A 24,694-nucleotide genomic window follows, 5' to 3' on the forward strand; every position below is an offset into this window, starting at 1 on the left:
GCTTTCATAAGTTGATATTCAGACTCTAATAAGCTAACTTGTTAGCTTCTTGACTTTGAGGGGGATGTTAGAATATCTTGAGATATAGTTTGAATATTCTGAGAATATTTTGTGGATCTTTTATATCTTCTTTGTGACCTTTCCATAGTTGTTTATTACCCTTTTAGGTTATTCTTTATTACCTTTTTTAGGTTACTTAACAGGAATACAATATTCCTTTACTTTAACAGACATGAATATTAGTATGAATAGAATATACAATAGCCTAAAAGTAGAGTTATGTACTTATACTATTTTTCATAATGTTTCCAGACCCAGAACTCATATGCAAGAGTCAAGCAAGTCTCTGCAACTATTTGTCTTTCTTGGCTCGCTTCCCCTCAATCTGTAGCTTCAAATCTCACTATTTAGTTAATTTCATATGTTTATGATGTTTTGCATCCGGTTGTGTTAACCATCAACTTTAATGTTCTGATATTATGTAACATTGTGTAGGATTATATTTTCTTGCAACTGAATGCATACCCCCTTGCACTTGGTTCATTGGAAACAAACTTGTTCAGTTATATTTAGTCGTATTTATCTCAAATTTTTTTTTGGTGGATATAGGGGAAATTGTCGGCGCATCTTCATTTTCTGTTGGACAAGGCACAAATACCTTGAAGAAGGTTGCCTCGGTGAGAATGCTGCATCAACCGCCCGACAGCCAACACATTGTATCACACCCATTAAGGAGAAAGGTCAGTGACTCGTTGGAGATCTTGTAGGTAGTCTTTGGTGCAATTACATCTGTCAGTACTATACCCTGAGTAAATTTCCCTTGTTCATTCTCAGGGTCAGCTTAACAGTGATGACATAAATTCCAATGGATGCCTTCTAGTTTTGACATCTTATTTTGAACGGAAAACCACTGCAAATTTTCAAAGTAGCACACAAACTGGAAATGATGCAGACAGGGATGTAGGTTTCTGGGTGGGGCTTGGCCCAGAAGGTGAATGGGAGAGTTTCCGTTCATTGCTTCCTCTGTCAGTGATCACAAGAAGACTGAAAGATGATTTTGTTGCTATGGAAGTTGTAATGAGGAATGGAAAGAAGCATGTAATTTTCAGGGGTCTTGCTACTGTAACAAATGATTCAGATGTCAAATTGGATATCTCAGCCTCCCCTGTGTCTATCATCAATAATTATGACCTCCCTACAGCTAGAAAGCAACAATTTACTGAACAAAGCATAAGTAGTATAAACAGATTTTTCAGTACCATTACTCCTGGGTCTTCCACCATATTACCCTGGCAAAGCATGTCCAAGGACTCTGATCACTGCTTAGAGGTTCGCCCTTGTGTTGACCAATATTCATGGGGCTATTCAGTTGCTGTAGGCTCTTTTTATGCCTATGGTAAGGAACAATCCACCATGGATCAAGGTCTGCTTTCAAGACAAAATACAATGAAGCTAGGAAATAAAATAGCTGCCTCTTCTTCCTTCAAGTTAAACCAGCTTGAGAAGAAGGATGTGCTTTGGTGTTGTCCAAGTACTAGTAGTAAGCAATTTTGGCTTAGTATTAGTACAGATGCCTCAGTTCTTCAGACGGAGCTTAATGCTCCTGTTTATGATTGGAAAATCTCTATCAACTCTCCATTGAAGTTGGAAAACCGGCTTCCAAGCCCTGCAAGGTTCATTATATGGGAAAAACCAAAGGAAGGTATTAGCATTGAGTTACAGCAAGGCATTATCTCTTCACGGGGCAGTGCACACATATATTCTGTTGATGTCCAGAAACCCATATTTCTTTCGTTGTTCATTCAAGGTGGTTGGGTTTTGGAAAAGGTTAGAATTTCAATTTTATCTGTTGAAGGTGTTAGTCAATATGACTATACGTTTTTGAGTAAGATGTACATATGTAAGTATATTAGGTCAAAGAATAGAAAATATACACATATTTACATAAATGCCCTTTTACTATACACTATGTACTAACTTTATCTATTTACCAACCTTCCTTGTAAACATTGCTCCTGTTTGTGTTGTGGCATGAATTTCGACTCCCTAAGTTATCTTCCTTTCTCTTTCTTTTCAGGATCCTGTTCTTATTTTAGATCTTGCATCAACTAACCAGGCTTCATCATTCTGGATGGTTCAGCAGCAAAGGAAAAGGTCTGCGCTTTAATTTGCACTTGCTTATGTATATTCCATAAACAGACCAAAGTAAAGGGACCCTGCTGAATTTTGTTCTGTTAATACAGCATCAGTGAGCAGCGTCTTTCATGGCTTGCTTCACTTTCTACTGCACATTTCATTCTTTAATATCTAGAGAGAGTAGAGAATACAGCATGGACTCTAGTCACTCATCGGGGTCTTGTCAGTGTTTGGTAGAATAAATACAATATTTAGCAAGAAACAGATCTGTTTTATTCTTAAGCTTTACCGTCAGATTTCAAGTGCCTAGTGTTGAAAATTTTCATGGTGAACCATGAATATTGAAGATGCAAACAAACAAATTGGATTTCTGGGACTTTTTATGGCATTCCTCTTATTTATTGGAAATAGATATGTGAATCTAGTAATCAGGTTTTATAGCTAATTCAACAAATGTGATGTAATTAGTTGCATCTCATTCTAGGCAGTTGTTAGTAAATCCTTAATGATAAAGAGCCCTCCAGCACCCTCTCCCCCAAACTCAAAAGCATGCTCACAGTCAAAAAAAAAAAAAAGGGTTGCGCGGGGGGGGGGGGGGGGGGGGGGGGAATATGTAGTTGTGGCATGTACCTCAGGTAAAAGTAAAATAGCAAGCACTTCAATACTTGTCCCACTTCTTTTCTGTCAAGTTGCTAAATTCGGGGTCATCATTGTGTACCCACGTCCACTGGAACTTCCAGTCTGGAAGCAACTAGTGTAAGGGTATGGGACATTGGAAGAAGATGCATATTACAGTTGATAGTAAACAAAGAACCTTAGTTCTTGCATGGAGTGGAGATACAAATTTTCTTTTTGGTCTGTGTTTCCATTTAATTTCAAGTACATTACTAAAAGATGGTGACCGATAATGTAGAATATACATTGTGTTTACTATCATATTATGTCCATGTGTTCATACATAACCCATGTTATTTCAAGCTTTGATGCCCTATATTTATTTACTTCATGAGATATTTGAAGGACCACAGGTTGGGATTTGCGTATGTCAAGAATGACCTGAAAATTCAATCTTATTTCCCTTGAAGGGATTACTAAATTTATGTACAAGGCAGCCTATCAGAATAGGAAGTTTCCAAATCCAGATTTGGAAACCTATACAATTCAGGATACAACTAATTTAGAATACAATCACAGTCATATATCTTCTAGAAGATATACCATACATCTTTTGTTACTGTTTTGCCTAAAGTAATTACATGCTGGATTTATTGAAGAAATCAGAAAGAAATAATGATGATTTGGCAGCAGTTAGTTAATAGGACATAAATGTAACTAATTGTTTTACTAAGGGTAGATTTGACTTTTGTAAAGTTAGTTATTTCCGTTAGATATTTCCGCCTCCCTTAGTCTATAAATAGAAGGGTGCGGAGGCCAGTTTTATCATCAGTCATTCATATCTTTTATTCCTTGAGTTCGGATACAGTGAGAGGCGAGATTAAGAGCTGTGTGATTATAGTTCTTGTTGTCTTCATTAGAGTATTGTATTCAAGAGGCAAGGTGGAGTGAAAGAGGGGTATTCTTGTACTAGTTTCTAATTTGTTTCTAGTGGATTGATTGCTTCTTGGATTGCTGGATGTAGTGCCATGTAAATGGCATGAACCAGGGTAAATCTTGTGTGCTGCATTCTGGTTTGGTTTCTCTACTTTTTAATTCTGTTTTTATTTTCTACTTTCTGTATTCAATGTTGGTTTGAATTCGGTGAGGTTCTTGAGTGATTCTTGAGAGATCATAGTCTCGGTTTTAACAATTTGGTATCAGAGCTTTAGGTCTTTTAATCAAGAAATATCAAGAAACCTATAGGATCTTTAGAAACCTATAGTCGAGTTGTCTACTATGGCTTCTGCAACCCCAGCTGGTCGGTATGATATTGAAAAATTTGATGGCACAAATGATTTTGGACTTTGGAGGATTAAGATGAAAGCCTTAATGGGAAATTTAGGGTTAAAGGAAGCTTTAGCACCCCAAAAACCTTTCCCAGAAACTGCTACTGCCGAACAAAGATTAGAAGCCAATAATCGTAGGCAAGAAATCAGTGAAAGAGCTTTCAACACCCTAATCTTGAGTTTAGGAGATAAAGTCCTTAGAGAAGTGTCTAAAATGGAAACTGCCGAGGATTTGTGGGCCAAATTAGAAAGCCTATATATGACTAAATCCCTTTCAAGTAGGCTGTATCTGAAAGCAAATTTTTTTACTTTCAAAATGCAAGAAGGGCAGAAGCTTCAAAATCATATTGATGAATTTAACAAATTGTGTCCTGATTTGGAAAATTTAAGTATATCATATGAAGAAGAAGATAAGGCCCTAATTCTGTTGCATTCACTACCTAAGTCATATGAGCATTTTGTAGACATTTTAAAGCATGGAAGAGATACCATATCTTTAGAAGATGTTATAGGTCCCCTTAATTCTAAAGATTTACAACAGAAAGTAGAATCTAAGAAAAATGCTGGTGATGCCCTGTCAACTAGGTATAAATCTGAAAAGAAAGACCCTAAAGCTAAAGGAAAGTCTAGATCGAAGTCCAGAAATGGCAAGAAAACATTTAGATGTTTTCATTGTCATGAAGAAGGACATATAAAGAAAAACTACCCTAAAAGGAAGCAGGATTTTTCTGATAAAGGTAAATCAGAGTTTTCAAACTCAATTCAGGAATTGGACTATGAATTATGAATTATAAAGACATGAGTGGAGGGAAGGTTCTTCTCGGTAATAACCAAGAGTGTGGAATAAAGGGGATTGGGGATATTAAGCTAAAGATGTTTGATGGATCAATCAAAATTTTGACATCTGTTAGGTATGTCCCAGAACTTAAAAGAAATCTGATTTCCCTAGGAGAATTAGCTAAGAATGGCTACAGTTATAGTGGCTGTGAGGATATTCTTAAAGTAGCTAAAGGATCTCTTATATGTATGAAGTCAGTCCTTAAAAATGGGATATTTGTTATGATAGCTTCCATAGTATGTGGAGATGCAGCCATAGGGGAAGAAAAGACCTATGAACTATCAAAACTATGGCATTTTAGGATGGCTCATATAAGTTTCCAATGGCTTAAAGAATTAGCTAATCAAGGGATCTTAGGTTCTGAAAAATTGACAGATTTAGATACATGTGAAACTTGCATCTATGGAAAATCTGTAAAAACAAAATCCCCTAAGAAAGCATTGCATATCACTAAAGGTCCTTTAGAATATGTCCATTCAGACTTATGGGGCCCTAGTCAAACTCCAGCTTAGGTGGAGCTAGGTATTTTCTTTCTATTATAGATGACTATTCAAGAATGGTTTGGGTTTCTGTTTTAAAAACAAAAGATAACACTTTTGATGCTTTTAAAACTTGGAAAATCATGATTGAAAATCAAAAGGGTGGGAAATTAAAAATCATTAGAACTGATAATGGCTTAGAATTTTGTAATAAGGAATTCACCCAATTGTGTAATGAAAATGGCATCTTAAGACATCTTACTGCCCCTAGAAATCCTAAGCAAAATGGCCTGGCCAAGCGCATGAATAGGACCCTACTTGAGAGGGTAAGATGTATGCTATTCCATGCTAGGCTTTCAAAAGCATTTTGGGGAGAGGCTGTTGTTTCAGCAGCCTATTTAATAAACATATCACCTTCATCAGCCTTAGAATTTAAGACTCCTTATGAAATGTGGTATAATCATAAGCCAAACCTAGATCACCTTTGGGTTTTTGGGTGTATAGCTTATGCACATATAAAACAAGGAAAATTAGAGCCTAGGGCTAAGAAGTGTGTGTTTATTGGTTATCCTTTAGGAGTTAAGGGGTATAAGTTGTGGAATTTAGAAAAAGATATGCCTAGAACCATGATAAGTAGAGATGTAACCTTTAATGAAAATTCATTTATCGATCTAAGAAGAGAAAATGAGGATAGGAAAGGGAAAGATAAAGCTGTAAATTTTGAACAGCAACAACAGGATGCTGATGCTGTTCAAAATTCTCCTTTAGAACCATTTTAGGACCAGCCAAGTGCTGGTGAAGAATCCTCAAGTCAAGATAGTCTTGATAGATCTATAGAAGTTAGAGGCTCATCCAGTTATGATGAAGATCAGCACATGGACAGTGCTGGTTCATCCAGTACAGTTGGGAATCCTATTGGAGATAGGTATAATGTAGGAAAGGATAGACAAAGAAGAATAAATAGGCCTCCAGTGAGGTATGGGTTCTCGGATCTGGTTGCATATGCGCTCTTAAGTGCAGAAGAAACAGCAAGAGAAGAACCTCAAACCTATGAAGAAGCTATAAATTCTAAGGAAGCTCAAAAATGGCAGGAAGCCATGGAAGCTGAGATGAATTCCTTAAGAAAGAATGAAACATGGGTGTTAGTGGATAGACCTTTGGGAAAAAGAATTGTTGGCTGCAGGTGGTTGTTTAAGGTAAAAGAAGGAGCTGAAGATAGCCTTAAACCTAGGTATAAAGCTAGGTTAGTAGCTAGGGGTTTCACCCACGTAGCAGGAATTGATTTTAATGAAGTGTTTTCATTAGTTGTAAGGCACACTTCTATAAGAATTCTGCTTGCAATAACAGCCCATCTTGACCTTTACCTAGAGCAGATGGATGTTACCACTGCATTCCTTCATGGTGAATTAGAGGAAGAAATTCTAATGGATCAACTTAGAGGGTTTGAAGTTAGGGGAAAAGAAGACAATGTTTGCTTGTTGAGGAAGTCCTTATATGGACTGAAGCAGTCCCCTAGGCAGTGGTACAAGAAATTCGATTCTTTTATGATAAGTCAAGGGTTTATAAGAAGTTCTTTTGATTGTTGTGTCTATCTTAAACATATTTCCACTAAAATAGCAATTTATCTCTTGCTTTATGTAGATGATATGCTCATAGCAAGCCAATCAACAGCTGAGATTCAAAGTTTAAAACTTAAACTCAAGTCAGTGTTTGAGATGAAAGAGCTTGGTGAAGCCAAGAAGATTTTAGGAATGGAAATATGTAGAGATAGGAAGAACAAAACTCTTCAGCTATCCCAGAAAACCTACTTATAGAAAATTATGAGAAAATTTCATATGTTGGATGCAAAAGTAGTAAATATACCATTTGCTCAACATTTTAAACTTTCTCATACTTAATCTCCAACAGATGAAAAGAATTTATCAGAAATGAAGAGAATTCCCTACTCTAATGCTGTTGGCAGCATTATGTATGCAATGGTGTGTTCTAGGCCTGATTTAGCTCATGCCATGAGTGTGATAAGTAGATTTATGGCAAATCCAGGGAAAGAACACTGGATAGCAGTTAAATGGGTATTTAGATATCTAAAAGAATCAATTGACAAGGTTCTGATTTATGGTGGGGCTGATGACTTTAAAAATCCAGACATTATAAGATATTCTGATGCTGATTATGCTTCAGATTTAGATAGTAGAAGATCTACAACCGGTTATGTATTTAAATTGTGGAAGTCTACAATTAGTTGGAAATCTAATCTTCAATCAGTTGTAGCTCTATCAACAACCGAATCAGAGTATATAGTTGTAACAGAGACTGTTAAAGAGTCTTTGTGGCTGAAAGGTTTGATTAGTGAACTCCTAGGATATAATGTGAGGATTGTTTTAAAGTGTGATAGTCAAAGTGCCATTCATTTGGCCAAAAATCAGAGTCCTCATGAAAGAACAAAACATATTGATATTAGATATCATTTTATAAGAGAAGTCCTTGAGAAGGAGGTAAAACTTATAAAAGTTGCTGGAAGTGAAAATGCTGCAGATATTTTCACTAAGGCAATCCCATTGTCCAAATTACTTCATTGCTTAATGTTGTTACAGTTTGATGTGTTTTGATTGATGTGTTTTCAGGATATTCAAGAAGTGAGCAGAGCTAGAAGGTTGAAATTCTAGGATTACTTAAAGCAAAATGGTGGAGATTTGTTACTGTTTTGCCTAAAGTAATTACATGCTGAATTTATTGAAGAAATCATAAAGAAATAATGATGATTTGGCAGCAGTTAGTTAATAGGACATAAATGTAACTAATTGTTTTATTAAGGGTAGATTTGACTTTTGTAAAGTTCGTTATTTCCCTTAGATATTTTCGCCTCCCTTAGTCTATAAATAGGAGGGTGTGGAGGCTAGTTTTATCATCAGTCATTCATATCTTTTATTCCTTGGGTTCGGATACAGTGAGAGGCGAGATTAAGAGCTATGTGATTATAGTTCTTGTTGTCTTCATTAGAGTATTGTATTCGAGAGGCGAGGTGGAGTGAAAGAGGGGTATTCTTGTACTGGTTTCTGATTTGTTTCTAGTGGATTGATTGCTTCTTGGATTGTTGGATGTAGTGCCATGTAAATGGCATCAACCAGGGTAAATCTTGTGTGCTGCATTCTGGTTTGGTTTCTTTACTTTTTAATTCTGTTTTTATTTTCTACTTTCTGTATTCAATGTTGGTTTGAATTCAGTGAGGTTCTTGAGTGATTCTTGAGAGATCATAGTCTCGGTTTTAACATCTTTAGAAAGAAAAATCAATCAAGTGTGTATATCTTGTTCGAGAATAAGGACAAGATATCCCATGTACCTTCAACACTTCCCCTCAAGATTGTGAGTGAATGTCATGCATTCCAATCTTGCTTATCAACCTTTGACACACAGCTACAGGTAAATCCTTAGTCAACACATCTGCTAATTGATCACTTGAGGATATATACGGGGTGCTAATCAAGCCACTATCTAATTTTTGTTTAATAAAATGCCTATCTACTTTAATATGATTTGTTCAGTCATGTTGAACAAGGTTGTGGGCAATGCTTATAGCTGATTTATTGTCATAGTAAAGTCTCATACGAGCTGTCCAATTGATTCTAAGATCATCCAACAGTATTTTAAGCCACAATAACTCACACATCCCTAGAGCCATTGACCTAAGTTCTGCCACCACACTTTGCTTTTTCCTTCTCCAAGTCACAAGATTACCCCCTAGAAATGTGCAGTAACTTGATGTAGACAGGACCTATCCACCATAGAACCAGCATAATCAGCATCTGTGTAAACTTCAGGAGACATAGTTTCTCCCTTTTTAAGTAGAATACCTTTTTCGACGGTTCCCTTCAAGTAGTGTAAGATCCTATACACTGCTTTTAGATGAGTTTCTTTTGGGTTGTGCATGAATTAGCTAACCACACTCATTGCATAGGCAATGCCTGGCCAAGTGTGTGCTAGATAAATTAGCCTCCCAACCAATCTTTGATAGGATCTTTAGTCTACTACACCATCTTTTGGAACTTCCCCTAATCGATGATTATGTTCAATTGGAGTGTCAACTGCCTTAACTCCCAACATTCCCGCTTTAGCAGGTAAGTCTAATATGTACTTCTGTTGAGAGAAAAAAATTCCCTCCTTAGAATGAGCCACTTCTATTCCAAAAAGTACTTCAATCTTCCCAACTCTTCAATTTCAAATTCTTTGATCAAACATTCTCTCAACAGTTCCATGCCTTTTACATTATCACCGGTGATTACAATGTCATCCACATACACTAACAATATTGTTACTCCCCCTGTAGCTGAGTGGTTGATGAACAAAGTATGATCTCCTTGGCTTTGCTTGTATCCCATACCAAGCATAACCTTTGTAAAGCGGCTAAACCAGGCTCTTGTGGATTGTTTTAGTCCATGCAGAGCCTTTTTTAATTTGCACACCACTTTTTCCTAACCAAAACCAAGTGGCAATTCCGTTTAAATCTCTTCCTCTAGATCCCCATAAAAAAGGCATTTTTAACATTATATTGTTATAGTGGCCAACCTAAATTAGCAATTATGGATAAAAGCACCCTCACTGTATTCAATTTTGCAGTTGGAGCAAAAGTATCAATGTAGTCTACCCTATAAATCTATGTGTAACTCTTAGCTACTAGCCTTGCTTTGTACCTGTCCAAGGACCCATCTGATTTGTACTTTACCGTGTAAACCCACTGGATGTTTTCCTTTAGGCAACCAAACCAACTCCCAAGTTTGATTCTTCTCCAGGGCTGCCATCTCAACCTCCATGGCAGTCTTCCAATTCTCATTACCTATTGTTTCAGAAAAGATTTTAGGAACAGGAATGGTATGAAGGCTAATGAGAAAGGCTTTATGTCTAGGTGACAATTTGGAATAGGTTAGGAATAAATGTAAGGGATGTTTTGTGCAGATCCTTATACCTTTCCTATGGGCAATAAGCAGATCAAGATCACAATTATCAGCTTTAGGTTCAACATCATAATCAGAGGATTCAGGTTCAACATCAAGTATAAGTTTAGTAGGTGAAATGCCTAGTGAAATGTCAATAGGACTAGTAGTGGAAGGACTTGAATTAGATGTTGTAACATGCATAGGAGGAGGAATCGGTACTTTTCTACCTTTTTTTGCACACCACTTTTTCCTTGAGTATACCTGCAGTGGATAGGAAGTAAGCAGTGAAGGCTTCCTTAGTGGCATATTTGATGAGTCCTTTGAGATAACAGAAGGGAGAGAAGAGGATGGTAGCTCAAGCATAACAAAAACCCAATCCTTATCCATTAGAATTTTATTCTCCCCCTGAGGATAAGGCTGGACAAAATAAGGAGTATTCTTAACAAAGGTAGCACCTGCTGAAATAAGCACTCTCTTGGTAGGGGGATGATAGCACTTATAACCTTTTTGAGTGGAAGAATACCCAATAAAAATAAGCTTGAGGGCATGAGGATCAAGCTTACCTCTGTTAGGAGTATGATCATGAACAAAAGTGACACAACCAAACACTTTTATGTGTCCAATAGCTAGAGATATGGAAGTCAGGGAAGGTTTTGGTGAGAAGTTGGATTGGACTTTGAGAATCAAGAGTTTGAGAAGGTAGCATGTTAATGAGAAAGGTGGTGGTTAAGGTTGTTTCTCCCTAATAATGTTTGGAAACATTATGGTGGAAGAGAAGAGCTTTAGTAACAGCCAAGAGGTGGCCACTCTTCCTCTCAGCCACTCCATTTTGCTAAGGGGTATAAGGGCAAGAAGATTCATGGATAATGCCTTTTTGTTGAAAGAAAACAGATAAGGATTGATTGGAGTAATCTTTGACATTATCAAACCTGAATCTCTTAATCTCAATCCTGAACTGATTTTTAACCATGTTGTAGAATATAGGAAAAATAGTTTCCACCTCAAATTTAGTTTTTAACAAATACGACTAGACCACCCAGGTGCAATCATCAACAAAAGAAATAAACCAACGTGCCCCAAAGATGTTAGGAACAGTTGAAGGGCCCCATACATCACTATGAATTAGAGTAAATAGAAGGCTAGTTCTTTTATTAGGAGGAAAGGATATTCGCTTGTGTTTTGCAAATTCACACACAACACAATGAAATTCTCTAGACCTTTGAATAAGGATGGAAACAACATTTTAAGGACTAAAAAAGATGGGTGACTAAGACAGTAGTGATGAAGCCATAGCTGATCCTTATTGGACTGAGCAAGGAATGGCATAGGGGGAGCTTTCCCTTCTGTAACCTGCTGGCTATTAGCAACATAGAGAACCTGCTGGCCATTGGCCGTATAGGCTTGTCCCTTAGGTTGTCTTTTGGCTGGCTTCCCATGAAGCGTCCATCATTTTTCAATGGTTTGCCTAGGCTTCTTGCAATATGTACACCACAAATTATCTTTGTTTGTGGTTTTACTTAGATCCACAACCTTCCTATCTTCTCTAACCCATCTCTCCTGACCAAGACCCTTTAGGGTTAAAAGAGCTAAATTATCCAAATGATTAGTCTCCAGCATCACCCCTCTTCTACCTTCTTCTACACGCACTATGGATATTGCCTCATTTAAGGAGGGCAATTCTGACTTGCCAAGAATTTGGACCCTAACTACGTTTAGTCCAACTAAAAAATCATAGGTTCTCTCCTTTTCCATATATCTTTTTTGAATGGCAGCATATTCATTGCACTTCATTTGTATACATTGATAGTGATCCAATTTTTGCCACAAAGTCTATAGCAAGTTGGCTTACTTAGTTATGGACCGAGTTGCTTGCTTAGTAGCTGCTACCTTTGTTCTAATCTCATATATTTGTGCAACATCATTTACCTTTGAGTAGGTGATCTTCATTGCTTCCCATATCTCCTTAGCCATTGTAAGAAACATCATTGTGTCATTGATTTCTGGAATCATGGAGTTCCAAAATCAGGACATGACTAGTGAGTTCTCTTCATCCCATATAGCATACATGGGATCACTCTCCTCAGGCCCAGCTCCAAGCAGGTGACTCAACTTTCCCTTGCCTTTCAAGAGCGTCCTAATCAGATGAGACCATTTGAGGTAGTTCTTTCCATTCAGTCGATAAGTTGCTTGGATGTTTGGTGATTCTCCACTGGTGATCACACCATGGCTAGAACTACCCGTAAAAGTGACTTCAGTTGTGCTAACTGATTCTATGGCTTCAATCATAATTCTTGAATTCTAAAAGAAGATTGAATCAAGAAGGTTTTGGCTACAAACAACCAAGGAATGCCTTACTTCGAGGGTAGAACCTAGGGCTCTGATACCATGTCAAGAAGAAGGAGAAAAAAACCAATCTTACTCATTCTAATGACCTTAGCCACATATATATACAGCAAAAGGAATTATATAGAAAAGGAAACTACAACTACTACATACAATCAAATCAAACAAATAAATAAAGGACCACACGATACAAACAATAAAGGAAATCCGCATAATCTGCATATAGGAAATCTGTCGTCTTCTAACACTTCCAGCAAAAGGAACTTCCATTGTGTTAAAGCATATTGTACCGTAGCGTACAGTAGTGTGTTTTTTAGCTGTAGCTTGTGCTATGTTTTTAAGTTAAGTTGTATAGGCTTATTTCATTATATTGGTGTAAAAGCTTTAGCTGTTATATATAAATAGCAAAGCTAACTAATTCGTGTGTGGTTTTTCTTTCTCTAATCAAAATTACGAAGTTACTGCAATTTTCTTCTCTTCTTTTCATTCATCTATTCTAGGGTTTATTGAGTTTTTACATGATATCAGAGCCTTCGACGTAAGTCATGGCATCCGATTCAAATCACTGTACCTCCTCTTCGATTCCTCCTAATTCGTCTTCCTCTCTTTCTTTGACTTCGCATACTGGTTTTGGTGCAGTTGGCAAAACCTTTGAATTATGTATTGATCAAGCTCGATAACGAGAATTACATTTTTTGGAAAGCTCAAGTTCTAGCTACTATTCAAGCGTTCGATCTGATTCAATTTCTAAACAATTCGACACCTCCTCCAAAGTTGATTATGGATCCAGACAGTGGCAATGCTGAAGCTACAAAATTGAATGATGACTATATGGATTGGTTGTTGTCAAACCAGCTTCTTCTTGGCTGGCTTTTCTCGACCATTGATAGAGATGTTCTGGCGCAAGTGATTCATTGTGAATCATTTGCTGAGGTATGGTCTGCCTTGGAGAAACTATATTCTAGACAAACTGTTGCAAAATCTTTTCAATTAAAGCAACAATTACGCTCAGTAAAGAAGGAATCTCTATCTGTTAATGACTATATCTTAAAAATCAAAACAATAGGCTGCTCTTGCAGCCATAGGAGAACCTCTTCCTAATAAGGAGCTGTTACTAGCTATCTTAAACGGTTTAGATCATGACTATGAGACTATTGTTAGTCTCATAACATACCAGATGGATGAAATAGATTTAAAAAAGGTGCAATATCTTCTTTTGATGCATGAACAGCGGTTAGTCACACAAAATGTGCCACATTTGACAACTGCTTTTGATTCACCTATGTCATCTTCAATGTCAGTTAATGTTGCTTCTTATTCCTCACAAAATGGAAATGGATCTGTTACCAATACTAGAGGAGGTTATAATAATCGAGGAGGTCATTTTGGCACTAGAGGAGGTAGATCATCTAGCCAAAGAATTTATTGTCAATTTTGCGGAAAGTCAGGGCATTTTGTGGATAAATGTTACCACAGATTTGATAAAAAATTTCATTGGAGTTCTGGTTCTAATTTTGGAAGAGGAAGTTCAGTTGGTCAGATCAATTTTCGAGATTCTCAGGCATACCTACTTCTGTTCAAGACTCTAGCAAAGGCTACATGACTGATTTAGGTTCATATCATGGCACTACTTATGGCACCACACCTCAACCATCTCAACCTTCATTCTTACCTTATGATCAGTCTAATCCTTCATGGTTTGTGGACTCTGGAGCCACTAACCACATTACTTCTAGCGTTAACAATCTGTCCATTCATTCACCTTATCATGGCAATGACAAAGTAACAATTGGTAATGGTAAGTCTTTTCCTATCTCAGCTATTGGTACTACACAAATTTCTTCCATTTCTGATCTTAAATCTTTTCTCTCTTTACCTCATGTTCTTCATGTTCCTCAAATGAAGAAAAACTTGATTAGTGTTTCTCAATTAACTCGAGATAATAATGTTGTCGCTGAATTTGATTCACATTCATGTATTGTTAAGGACAAGGATTCCAGACAGGTGCTACTTCAAAGACATCTTAGGAATGGATTCTATCGACTGAATTCAGCTTTTGTTCCAGCTGCACTTAGTCACTCTGTTCATCCTATTGAGCCTATTGATTCTATTCAATTTACTTCTTTTTCTACATGTAATAAATAGTACAAAAATACATGTAATAAGCACTCATTTTGTCATGAGTTGCCAAATCATTGTGTCAATATAGTTCAAACTAATTCTGATGTCTATAAACAATGGCATGCTCGCTTGGGGCATCCATCAACTCGTGTATTGCAGCTTATATTGAATAAAATTCAAGTTCTATTTTCTTCTATTCCTTTTTGTGATTCCTGCAAGCTTGGGAAATTAAGTCAGCTGCCATTTGTACATTTTGAGATCAAACCAAATAAACCTTTAGAACTAGTCTATTCCGATTTATGGGGACCATCACCTGTTCTTTCAATTGAGGGTTATAGATATTACATGATATATGTGGATGCATATACCTGATACACTTGGTTATATCCCTTGAAACTCAAATCAGATGCTCTATCCACGTTTGTAGCCTTTCACAAATTTGTTGAACTGCAATACCAACACAAACTCAAAGCTTTACAAATTGACAATGTGGGAGAATTTAAGGCCTTTTTACCTTATCTTAGAAGCTCTGGGATTCAAGCTCGGTTTTCAGGTCCCTACACATGCCAACAAAATGGTGTGGCTAAGAGAAAACATCATCATATAGTTGAAATGGGGTTAACTCTATTAGCTCATTCTCATATGCCTCTTAAGTATTGGGTAGAAGTATTTTAAACTGTAATTCATATCATCAATTTGCTGCCAACCTCACCCATTAAATTTTTCAGTCCATTTCAGTTGTTGTTTGGGAAATCCCCTAACTATTTTCTTCTCCAACCATTTGGTTGTGCTTGTTTTCCTTTCCTTAGACCTTATAACAAGCACAAATTTGCCTTTAATACTACCAAATGTGTGTTTCTAGGCTATAGTCATTCTCAAGCTGAGTATAAATGCTTGCATCCATTTGGAATGATCTATGTATCAAGGCATGTTCAGTTTAACCCTAATGACTTTCCCTATCCTTCTCTGTTTGTATCTTCTTCTATTTCTTCATCTTCATCGTCTACTACGGGGTTTGGGTTATCCATTTCTCATTTTCCGTCTCTCCCTTCCTTTTCAAAACCGTCTAAGGTAGCACCATCCTTAACTCCTTCCTTGTCAATTACAGTTTCTAATCAACAAGCTCCAGCAGCTTCTCATGCTATAAGTTCTCCTTGTGAACAACCATCTGCTCAGTCTTTTCCTCCTCCTTCTAAACAGCCTCTTTCAATTTCTAAACCTAAACCTCCTGCAGCTCCTTCCATACATCTTATGCTTACCTGATCTAAAGCACAAAGACTTGTCACTGCCTCTCCTCATGTCTTAGTGAGTAGCCTAGAACCATATTCAGTCCATGAAGCTTTGCTAGACTCTCAATTGTTGCAGGCTATGCAAGAAGAATTTGCAGCCTTGCAGAGGAATAAAACATGGGATCTTGTTCCCTTTTCAGAAGATATGAATATCATTGGAAGTAAATGGGTGTTTCGGATAAAGTATAAATCAGATGTCTCTGTTCTTAAGCATAAAGCAAGACTGGTAGCTAAGGGTTTCCTACAAACACCTAGTGTAGACTATGCTGAAACTTTTAGCTCTGTTGTGAAAGCTCCAACAATCAGAGTATTGTTTTCCTTAGCTATCACTTTTGGTTGGGATATTCAACAAGTGGACATCAACAATGCTTTTATAAATGGTGACTTGGAAGAAACTGTTTACATGAGTCAACCTGAGGGTTTTGTGAGTTCTCAATATCCCTCTCATGTATGCAAATTACGAAAGTCTCTATATGGTTTAAAACAAGCACCTCATGCTTGGTATGTGAAGCTGAAATCTGGATTTCAGAATTGGGGATTTACTAGAGCTACATCAGATGCTTCTCTTTTCATTAAACGGACAGCCTCTTGTGTCTTGTTTGTTTTGCTCTATGTTGATGACATTCTTATAACCGAGTCTGATTCTATTGCTCTTCAACTATGTATTAAAGATTTGGACAAAACATTTGCATTAAAAACCCTAGGTTAAGTCAATTATTTCCTAGGGTTTGAGGCTTTTAGAAATACAGTTGGAATTTACTTAACTCAAGCTAAGTACACTGGATTTGTTGAAAAAAGATGACGTGTATGACAGTAAACCTTGTGCAACACCTGCAACTTCTAGGTTTTCTCTTACAAATGAAGGTGAAATGTTTTCTAATCCATCTTTTTATCGAACCCTAATTGGTTCTCTTCAATATTTGACATACACTCGGTCGGATATTGCTTTTGTGGTCAATAGATTAAGTCAGTTTTTGCCAGCTCCTAAAGTGCAGCACTAGGTTGCTTGAAAGCGGCTACTCAGATATTTGAAAGGCACAGTGGGTTATGGTCTTTTATTCTCTCCCTCACCTGGAAATTTATCTATTTTAGTCTACACCGATGCAGATCATGCAGGGTGCAAAGTTACAAGGCGCTCAACCAGTGGATTTTGTGCATTTCTTGGCTATAATTTGATTGTTTGGGGCTCTAGAAAACAAACGGTGGTTGCTCGATCAATAGGGGAAGCTAAATACCGAGCTATAGCTCAAGGAGTAACAGAATTACTATGGCTGAAGTCATTATTTTCAGAGATGGGGTATTCAAATACTATTTCTCCTAAGCCTATTGTGTGGAGTGACAATTTGGCTGCTAAGAGTATGGCTGAAAATCCAGTTTTCCATGGGAGAACTAAGCACATAGAGCTTGATATTCATTTCATTAGAGAAAAGGTTGAGAAGGATGAAATAGAAATTAGATATATGCCTACAGAACATCAGATTGCTGATATTTTCACAAAGGGGCTAACTAAGGACCATTTTCAGTTTTTATGTAGCAAGCTTGGCTTAAAGTTTTCTCTAGTGCACAAGGATTGCAGTTCAGGAGAGTCCTAATTGAGGGGGAATGTTAAACAATATTGTACTGTAGCATACAATAGTGTGTTTGTTAGCTGTAGCTTGTGCTATGTTTTTAAGTTAAGTTGTATAGGCTTATTTCATTATGTCAGTGTAAGAGCTTTAGTTGTTATATATAAACAGCAAAGCTAACTAATTCGTGTGTTGTTTTTCTTTCTCTAATCAGAATTACGAAGTTAGTGTAGTTTTCTTCTCTTCTGTTCGTTCATCTATCCTAGGGTTTATTGAGTTTTTATACGTTGTACCACTGGAATCAGCCGAATCCGGCATGGTGTTGTGTGTATTTGACATCTTATGTAAGAAGATTGAATATTGGTGAAGGCCACAACATTCGAAGTCACAAAAGGGCAGTGATTGATGTTCTAAGGCTCTAATATCATGTCAAGAATGATCGGAAAATTTCAATCTTATTTCCCTTGATGGGATTACTGAATTTATGTACAAGGCAGCCTATCAAAATAAGAAGTTTCCAAATCCAGATTTGGAAACCTATACAATTTAGGATACAACTAATTTAGAATACAATCACAACCATATATCTTCTAGAAGATATACCATACTTCTTTAGAAAGACAAAACAATCAAGTGTGTATATCTTGTCCGAGAATAAGGACAAGATATCCCTTGTATCTTCAACAATGTATATATATATTTCCTAATATCTATTAATGATTTTCACTTTTGGTTTCTTGACAGACCTAAACCAAATATAAAAGTAACCAAGTCCATGTAATATAACTCTAAGGGTGTGTTTGATTGATAGCATGGAAATTTCATGGAAAATGTCACATCCGAGGAATTGAATTCCTTCTTTGCTGTTTGACACGCTGCATTTTCCATGGAATTTAGTACAACCCTTTTGATTCTAAAGGTGTGGTGGTTTTTGTTTTCGATTTAACTAAATGCAATCAAACACACCCTAAATCATTGTTCTTATGATTTCTAAATTTACTGTTTAAACTTTAAACTTATGCATATATTCTGCATACATGTATATTAGCAGGAATCCTTGTGAGATTGGAGGAAAGGGTATGTTACTTTTCAGTCGGGTTTACCATGTCCATGAGTGGTGTGACCATGCATTATTTGTTTGTCGGGCTCTATTTGTTAAACGAAATATGTCTAATATTTTTTCTTTAATGGGCAAGTATTTTTCTTAAGCAAGAAATTTCATACTAATTTCTACTCATATTTCTATGGAAATATTTTATAGGAGACTACGAGTGAGCATTGAACGTGATGTGGGAGGAACCACTGCTGCTCCCAAAACCATAAGGTTCTTTGTCCCTTACTGGATCAGTAATGAATCCCATTTATCTTTGGCATACCGGGTAGTGGAAATTGAACCTCTGGAAAGTATGAGTACAGATTCCCCTCTGCTCTCAAAAGCTGTTAAATCTGCAAAAACAGCATTGAGAAGTCCTTCCATGGAGAGGAGATCTGTTGTTTCAAGAAAAAATGTTCAAGTACTAGAAGCAATTGAGGACAGAAGTCCAACACCTAGCATGTTTTCTCCACAAGACTATGTTGGCCGTGGTGGTGTTATGCTTTTTTCATCACGAAATGATGCTTACCTGTCCCCAAGGGTGGGCATTGCTGTTGCAATTCAAAACTCTGAAAATTACAGTCCTGGGATCTCTTTGCTTGAGCTAGAAAAAAAGGTGATATGATAAGACAATTTTGCCAACCTCATGATGGCTTCATTTCTTTCCACACTTTTTCTCTATTGAATTGTCAACCACCATGTCATCTAAAAGGTGATATAATAAGACCAGTTATGTAGTGAAGTCTGGCTACATACCATGTTCAGTTATTAACAACATGTCATCAAAAAGCTTAAGCTATTAAGGGTTAATTTTTTCTTTGATATTATTATTTTTACCCTCAACATTATCCTCCATTTTTCTCTTTTTTTGTTGTATGTTCAAATTGCTCTTTAATAACTTGTGGGATTAATATTCTCTTTCAGCAAAGGATTGATGTCAATGCCTTCAGTTCTGTTGGATCTTACCATAAGCTTTCAGCCATACTACACATGACCTCAGATAGAACAAAGGTGCTTTTTTACATTTACCCATTGTCGACTGAATTTTTGGCAACAGTTACGTAAATCTTATTAACTGCATTGTATAATTATACCTCCCATTTAGTACTGATTTCTTTCTGTTTGATTGATCATCTAATTATTGATCATATGTTATGACAATCTAATTCAGAAGCGTTGAAAATAGTGGTTTGTTTGTCATAATTGCCCCAAAAAAATCTTTTTGGATATTGGTTTATTTACCAGAGCAGATGTGTCTTCTCTGATCGTTTAAGTAATTTGCAACATCAACGCTTAGTTTGAAGCCTACTCTCATCACCAACTTTGATCTATTGCTCCTTTATATAACCTCAAATCTTTACCTTGCATCTTTGCAGGCTATAATATGAAATTCTCTTTCATATATTTTTTAAGACAAGCATGTAGGTAAAGAATGAATGTCCAACTAGAAGGATGAGATACCCTTTGAAGAGAAACTGCAGTATACAAATCAAGCTCAGTAGATCTGATAATAATTCAAAACCCATGCTCTTCCCAGAAGCACTCACGAACCACAAGCAGCTCTTAGCTATTGGTTCCTTATTCTCATTGGCTGATCTAGGGACCCAGAATATTTACCTTGAGAAATTGAACAGAGTTAGAATCACTTGCCTGAAATTACTCTAGCACCATGATCCAAGAGAACTCATTCTTGCTCATTTGCAACCCTTTCACCCTTGCTGGTGAGCAATACATGTTACAGTGTTCAGTACATAATGTCTGTAGGTTGCATACCTTTTCCAGAGCTTCAACCAAATGCTTAGCCTGGAAATAAATCCGTTGAAGAGGATGCATCATTCTCCCTTATCATATGCATAAATTATTTTGGAAGAAATTGCTTGATTTCTTCCCTCCAGCAATCAGCCATACAGTATATCTTATGCTGTTCTCGTTGGCTTCTTGGCTTCCAATTTGTAGCTTTGCCATTAAGTTTCCAGCATGTGTCCCTCGTATGATGAGGTTTATTGCAATGATCACACCAGAGTTTATCTTTAAGTTTCTGATCCTTTGAATGAGATGAACTACGATGGACTGCCAAGGAAGAATTCTGGGATCCCAAATCAGAGGGCTGGTTTGAAGGGCTGCTGAGCATTATTTGTTTGCGGCTTTCCTCACGTCTAATCTCAGCAAAGGCTTCTCTAATGGATGGGAAGGGTTTAGTACCAAGGAGGCGACCACAAACTTCATCTAGATCTTTGTTGAGACCATGTAGGAAATCAAATACCCTTTCCTTCTCTAGCATTTTAGTGTACTTAGTACTATCCTCAGGACAATGCCAACTAATATCATAGAAAAGGTACATCTCTTGCCAAAGTTCAGTTTAAACATTATAGTATTCAGTGACCGACATGTTACCTTGTCTAGTAATTCGAAGGACAGAATGGATTTCAAAACACTTGGTCGTGTTTCGAGATCCAAGTAAATTTCTTGCACAGCATCCCAGATCTCTTTTACAGTTTTATAGAAGAGGTAGGTCCATCCTATCTTAGGCTCCATAGGATTGATGAGCCATGTCATGACTATAGAATGTTTAGCATCCCAAGTTGAATAGGTAGCAACAGTTGAAGGTGGCATAGGAATAGCACCCATCAGATATCCAACTTTGCCCTTCCCTTTCATAACAATCAACACATATTGAAACCATTTACGAAAGTTGGTTCTGTTGAGTTTGTGTTAGGTGATTTAAAGAGAATGAAAATCAAGGGTTGATATGGGATTAGCTAAAGTAGTGGAAAAAACAGGAGCAATGGAAGAGTCTGCCAAAGAAGAGTTAGTTTTTGTCATAAAGAACGGATATTGTGGTTCGAAAAAAAGCACTAATTGAGATAAATGTCATACCAACATCTAGCTAGGCTCTGATATCATGAACAAATAATTTTGGAAGAAATTACTTGATTTCTTCCCTTCAGTCCAGCCATCGACTGTACAGTACATATATGCAAGAGATCTACAAGAATAGGAAACTGTTAGAATTATTAGTATAATTATATATATTGTAATTATTATATGTGTGTGTTTTATTTGTAATTAGATTGAGCCCATAGGTTAAGCCCGTAGGTGTTTAAGGCCCATTATGCCTATTATTAATAACAAGTTAAAAAAATCTAATCTTTTAGGTTTTTCTCTCATAATTATTTTCTCACATGATATCAAAGCCACCAGTGAGAAAAATCTTAACCCTCGTTGTGTATCTTTTTCCAATGACCTTCAAACCCTAGCTGTCACCGTCATCATCACTACCTATACCAAAACCCTATTGTTCGGCCATCACTTGCTAACACCACCACCACCCTAGGGCCATCAGATCGGCCAACCGCCGAAGACTCGCCACTGCCGGACCACCCACACCCCCCCATATGTTGCCTCCACGCACTGGCTCATGACAGTGGGTCCGCCGGTCAATTATCTCTAGCTTCTCCAAATCTAATCTCCGATGACCCCTCAAGCTATTTTCGGTGTCAAAGTCCTCACCATGTTTAATATCAGTGACACGATTTCTACCGGTGCTACTCTCGCTCCAGCATTTGTTACCCCTGCTGCCTCTCAGTCCTTTATTGTCTCCAATTTTGGGATAGTCAATATTACCACTGTCAAGTTGATATGGTCTGTCAATTATCTCTCATGGGTAACCTCTGTCAAAATGTGGTTCAGAGGGCAGGGCCAAGCGGATCATCTTACCACAAAGGCTGAAAGTATGCCAGAAGCTAATCGGGCTAGATGGGAACAAGTTGATGCCCAATTATGTAGCCTCCTACGGCAATCTATTGATCCGTCCATCATGTAGTTTTTTCGCCCCTTTGAAACTTGTGTTGATGTGTGGAAAAAAGCTGAAGAGTGTTATACAAATGACATCCAACGTTTGTACACTATGGTCTCTAATATCAAGAATCTCAAGCAAGAGTCATCCATGCAATCTTATTTGGGGCAGGTTCATGCTCTCATGCAAGAATTTGATGCTCTTCTTCCTCTTACTACGACTCACACCGAACAGATCACTCAACAAGATAAGTTTTATATGGTTATTGCTCTCTCCGGCCTGAAACCAGAGTTTGACGCCATCAGGCATCAAATCTTGACCAGCTCCGCTAGTCTTACCATGAAGGACTCTTTTAAAAGTTTTTTGAATATGACAGGTGTGCATGATATATCCTCTTTGTCACGGGACTATAATGTAAATAAAGAGATTACTAAGGTAGAAAGGTAAAGGGTACTGCTGTAATAAGGAGTAGATAGGCAGTTACAGCACATGGCTTTTAATTTAAATGTAAGCCAAATATTGGCGCCAAGGCTTGGTAAGTATATGACCAACCTTCACCACCAAGAGAAGTATCTTTTGGAAAATTCAATTGAATCAAGTTCCCTCTCACCTTCTCGAATTCTCTCTTTCTCTCTATTTCTCTCCCTCAGTTTTTTCTGTTCTTCTAATCTACCAGTTCCCGCGCAATTCTCTCTGAATTGTGAGTGAACTCTTCTTGTCAGAATCGCATTATGACAATTTGGTATCAAAGCATCATCTTGGGTGATCGAAGTAGGAGATGGCAGACGGGATTAGGATGAAGCATATGGAGTCGCAACTCCATCAGGTTTCTACCTCTGACTTCTCACATGGTATTAGAGCCATCCCTTGGCTGGGGGACTACCCTTAGTCGTGGTCATGGACCAGTACCCTCCCCGATCACTTGGCATGTATCAGTTACTAAAGAAACTTCAGCGTGGGGGGGGGGGGGAGGATGTGTGTGAAAATCTCATATCGTCTTAACAAGGGAGACCTGGGCTATATATAAGAAAGAGGATCCCTCCACCTATTAAGCTGGCTTTTTAGGTTAGAGTTCTATCTCTGACTTCTCATAGAAACTACCAAAAAAACTAAAATAGAAAGCTGACCTAAGATAATGATAGGATCCCAGAAATCCAAACAACAATCAAATATCAATAGCTTCCAATACTTTTCTGCAAGAAAACAAGAACAATTCCAAGGCATTCCAGAGGCCCTTACTCTCCCAATTCTTCTATCCCAAAAACCCGCTGCCCTCTCCCTCTTCTTCTCCACTATTTATACCTCTCCTCTGCCCCTTTCTAACCGAATTCCCTTGCACATGCAGATTATTCCCTCAGCATGTGGATTACAAAACTACCCCCCATGCGCACATGCTGGTTGTAACAACCTGCATGTATTAATTCCCTATTCTAACCTTCATGCACGTTGCTGTGTTTGTGGCATCTTTGGTAGGTCCGATACACCGGTGGCCTATCAGATAATTCCTTTGATTTCTCCTCTAATTTGGGGATTTAATCTTTTCAGTCATTTCCCCTCTAAATTAGTGATTGATTTCCAGATTCCAACATCATAGACAACCTTGAATGTGGCCGCATACGTTTTCAGAGCTTCAACCAAATACTTACTGCAGAAACAAATCCTTTGAAGAGAATGCATCATGCACTTCATTGTTCTTCTTTATCATAAACAGCCATTAATGAGCACTTGCAGTGAAGTATTACCATGTATGATAGAAGGTGCCTGCACTGTTTATGGTGCTATAACCTTTTTCACTGACACAGTGGTAGCTGAGAGATGAAAAGGAATAACGGCTGTAACAGCTTCATGATTTCATAAAATGTCCACAATTTTTATTTGTTTAATTACTTTTACTCATGATCCTTGTGTCATCTTAATCTATAGTTTGGAGCTAGGGGTCTATAACTACCATATCAATATGTAACAAATGGAAAATATGTATTTTGCAGGTTGTTCATTTTCAGCCACACTCTTTGTTTCTTAATAGGGTAGGCTGCCGCCTGTGCCTACAGCAGTGTGGTACTCAGACATTGGAATGGATTACCCCCACTGATCCTCCAAAACAATTGGGTTGGCAATCCTCAATAAAAGATGAATTGTTGAGGGTCAGTTACATTTGTT

At 37.4% G+C, this 24,694-nt stretch overlaps 1 protein-coding gene across 3 annotated transcripts in view; it reads left to right on the top strand.

The window, feature by feature from the left end:
* Positions 1–24,694, top strand: part of LOC127809843 (uncharacterized) — a 161,663-nt gene that overhangs the window by 128,762 nt on the left and 8,207 nt on the right. For all 3 annotated transcript variants that reach the window (XM_052348977.1, XM_052348978.1, XM_052348979.1), the window contains 6 exons: positions 610–740; positions 835–1,827; positions 2,078–2,154; positions 18,907–19,354; positions 19,663–19,749; positions 24,523–24,678. In XM_052348977.1, coding sequence (XP_052204937.1) covers positions 610–740; positions 835–1,827; positions 2,078–2,154; positions 18,907–19,354; positions 19,663–19,749; positions 24,523–24,678 — 1,892 coding nt within the window. The remainder of the gene's footprint in view (positions 1–609; positions 741–834; positions 1,828–2,077; positions 2,155–18,906; positions 19,355–19,662; positions 19,750–24,522; positions 24,679–24,694) is intronic.

This window comes from Diospyros lotus, chromosome 9 (genome assembly GCF_014633365.1).
Source record: "Diospyros lotus cultivar Yz01 chromosome 9, ASM1463336v1, whole genome shotgun sequence".
NCBI classification, from domain to species: Eukaryota; Viridiplantae; Streptophyta; class Magnoliopsida; order Ericales; family Ebenaceae; genus Diospyros; species Diospyros lotus.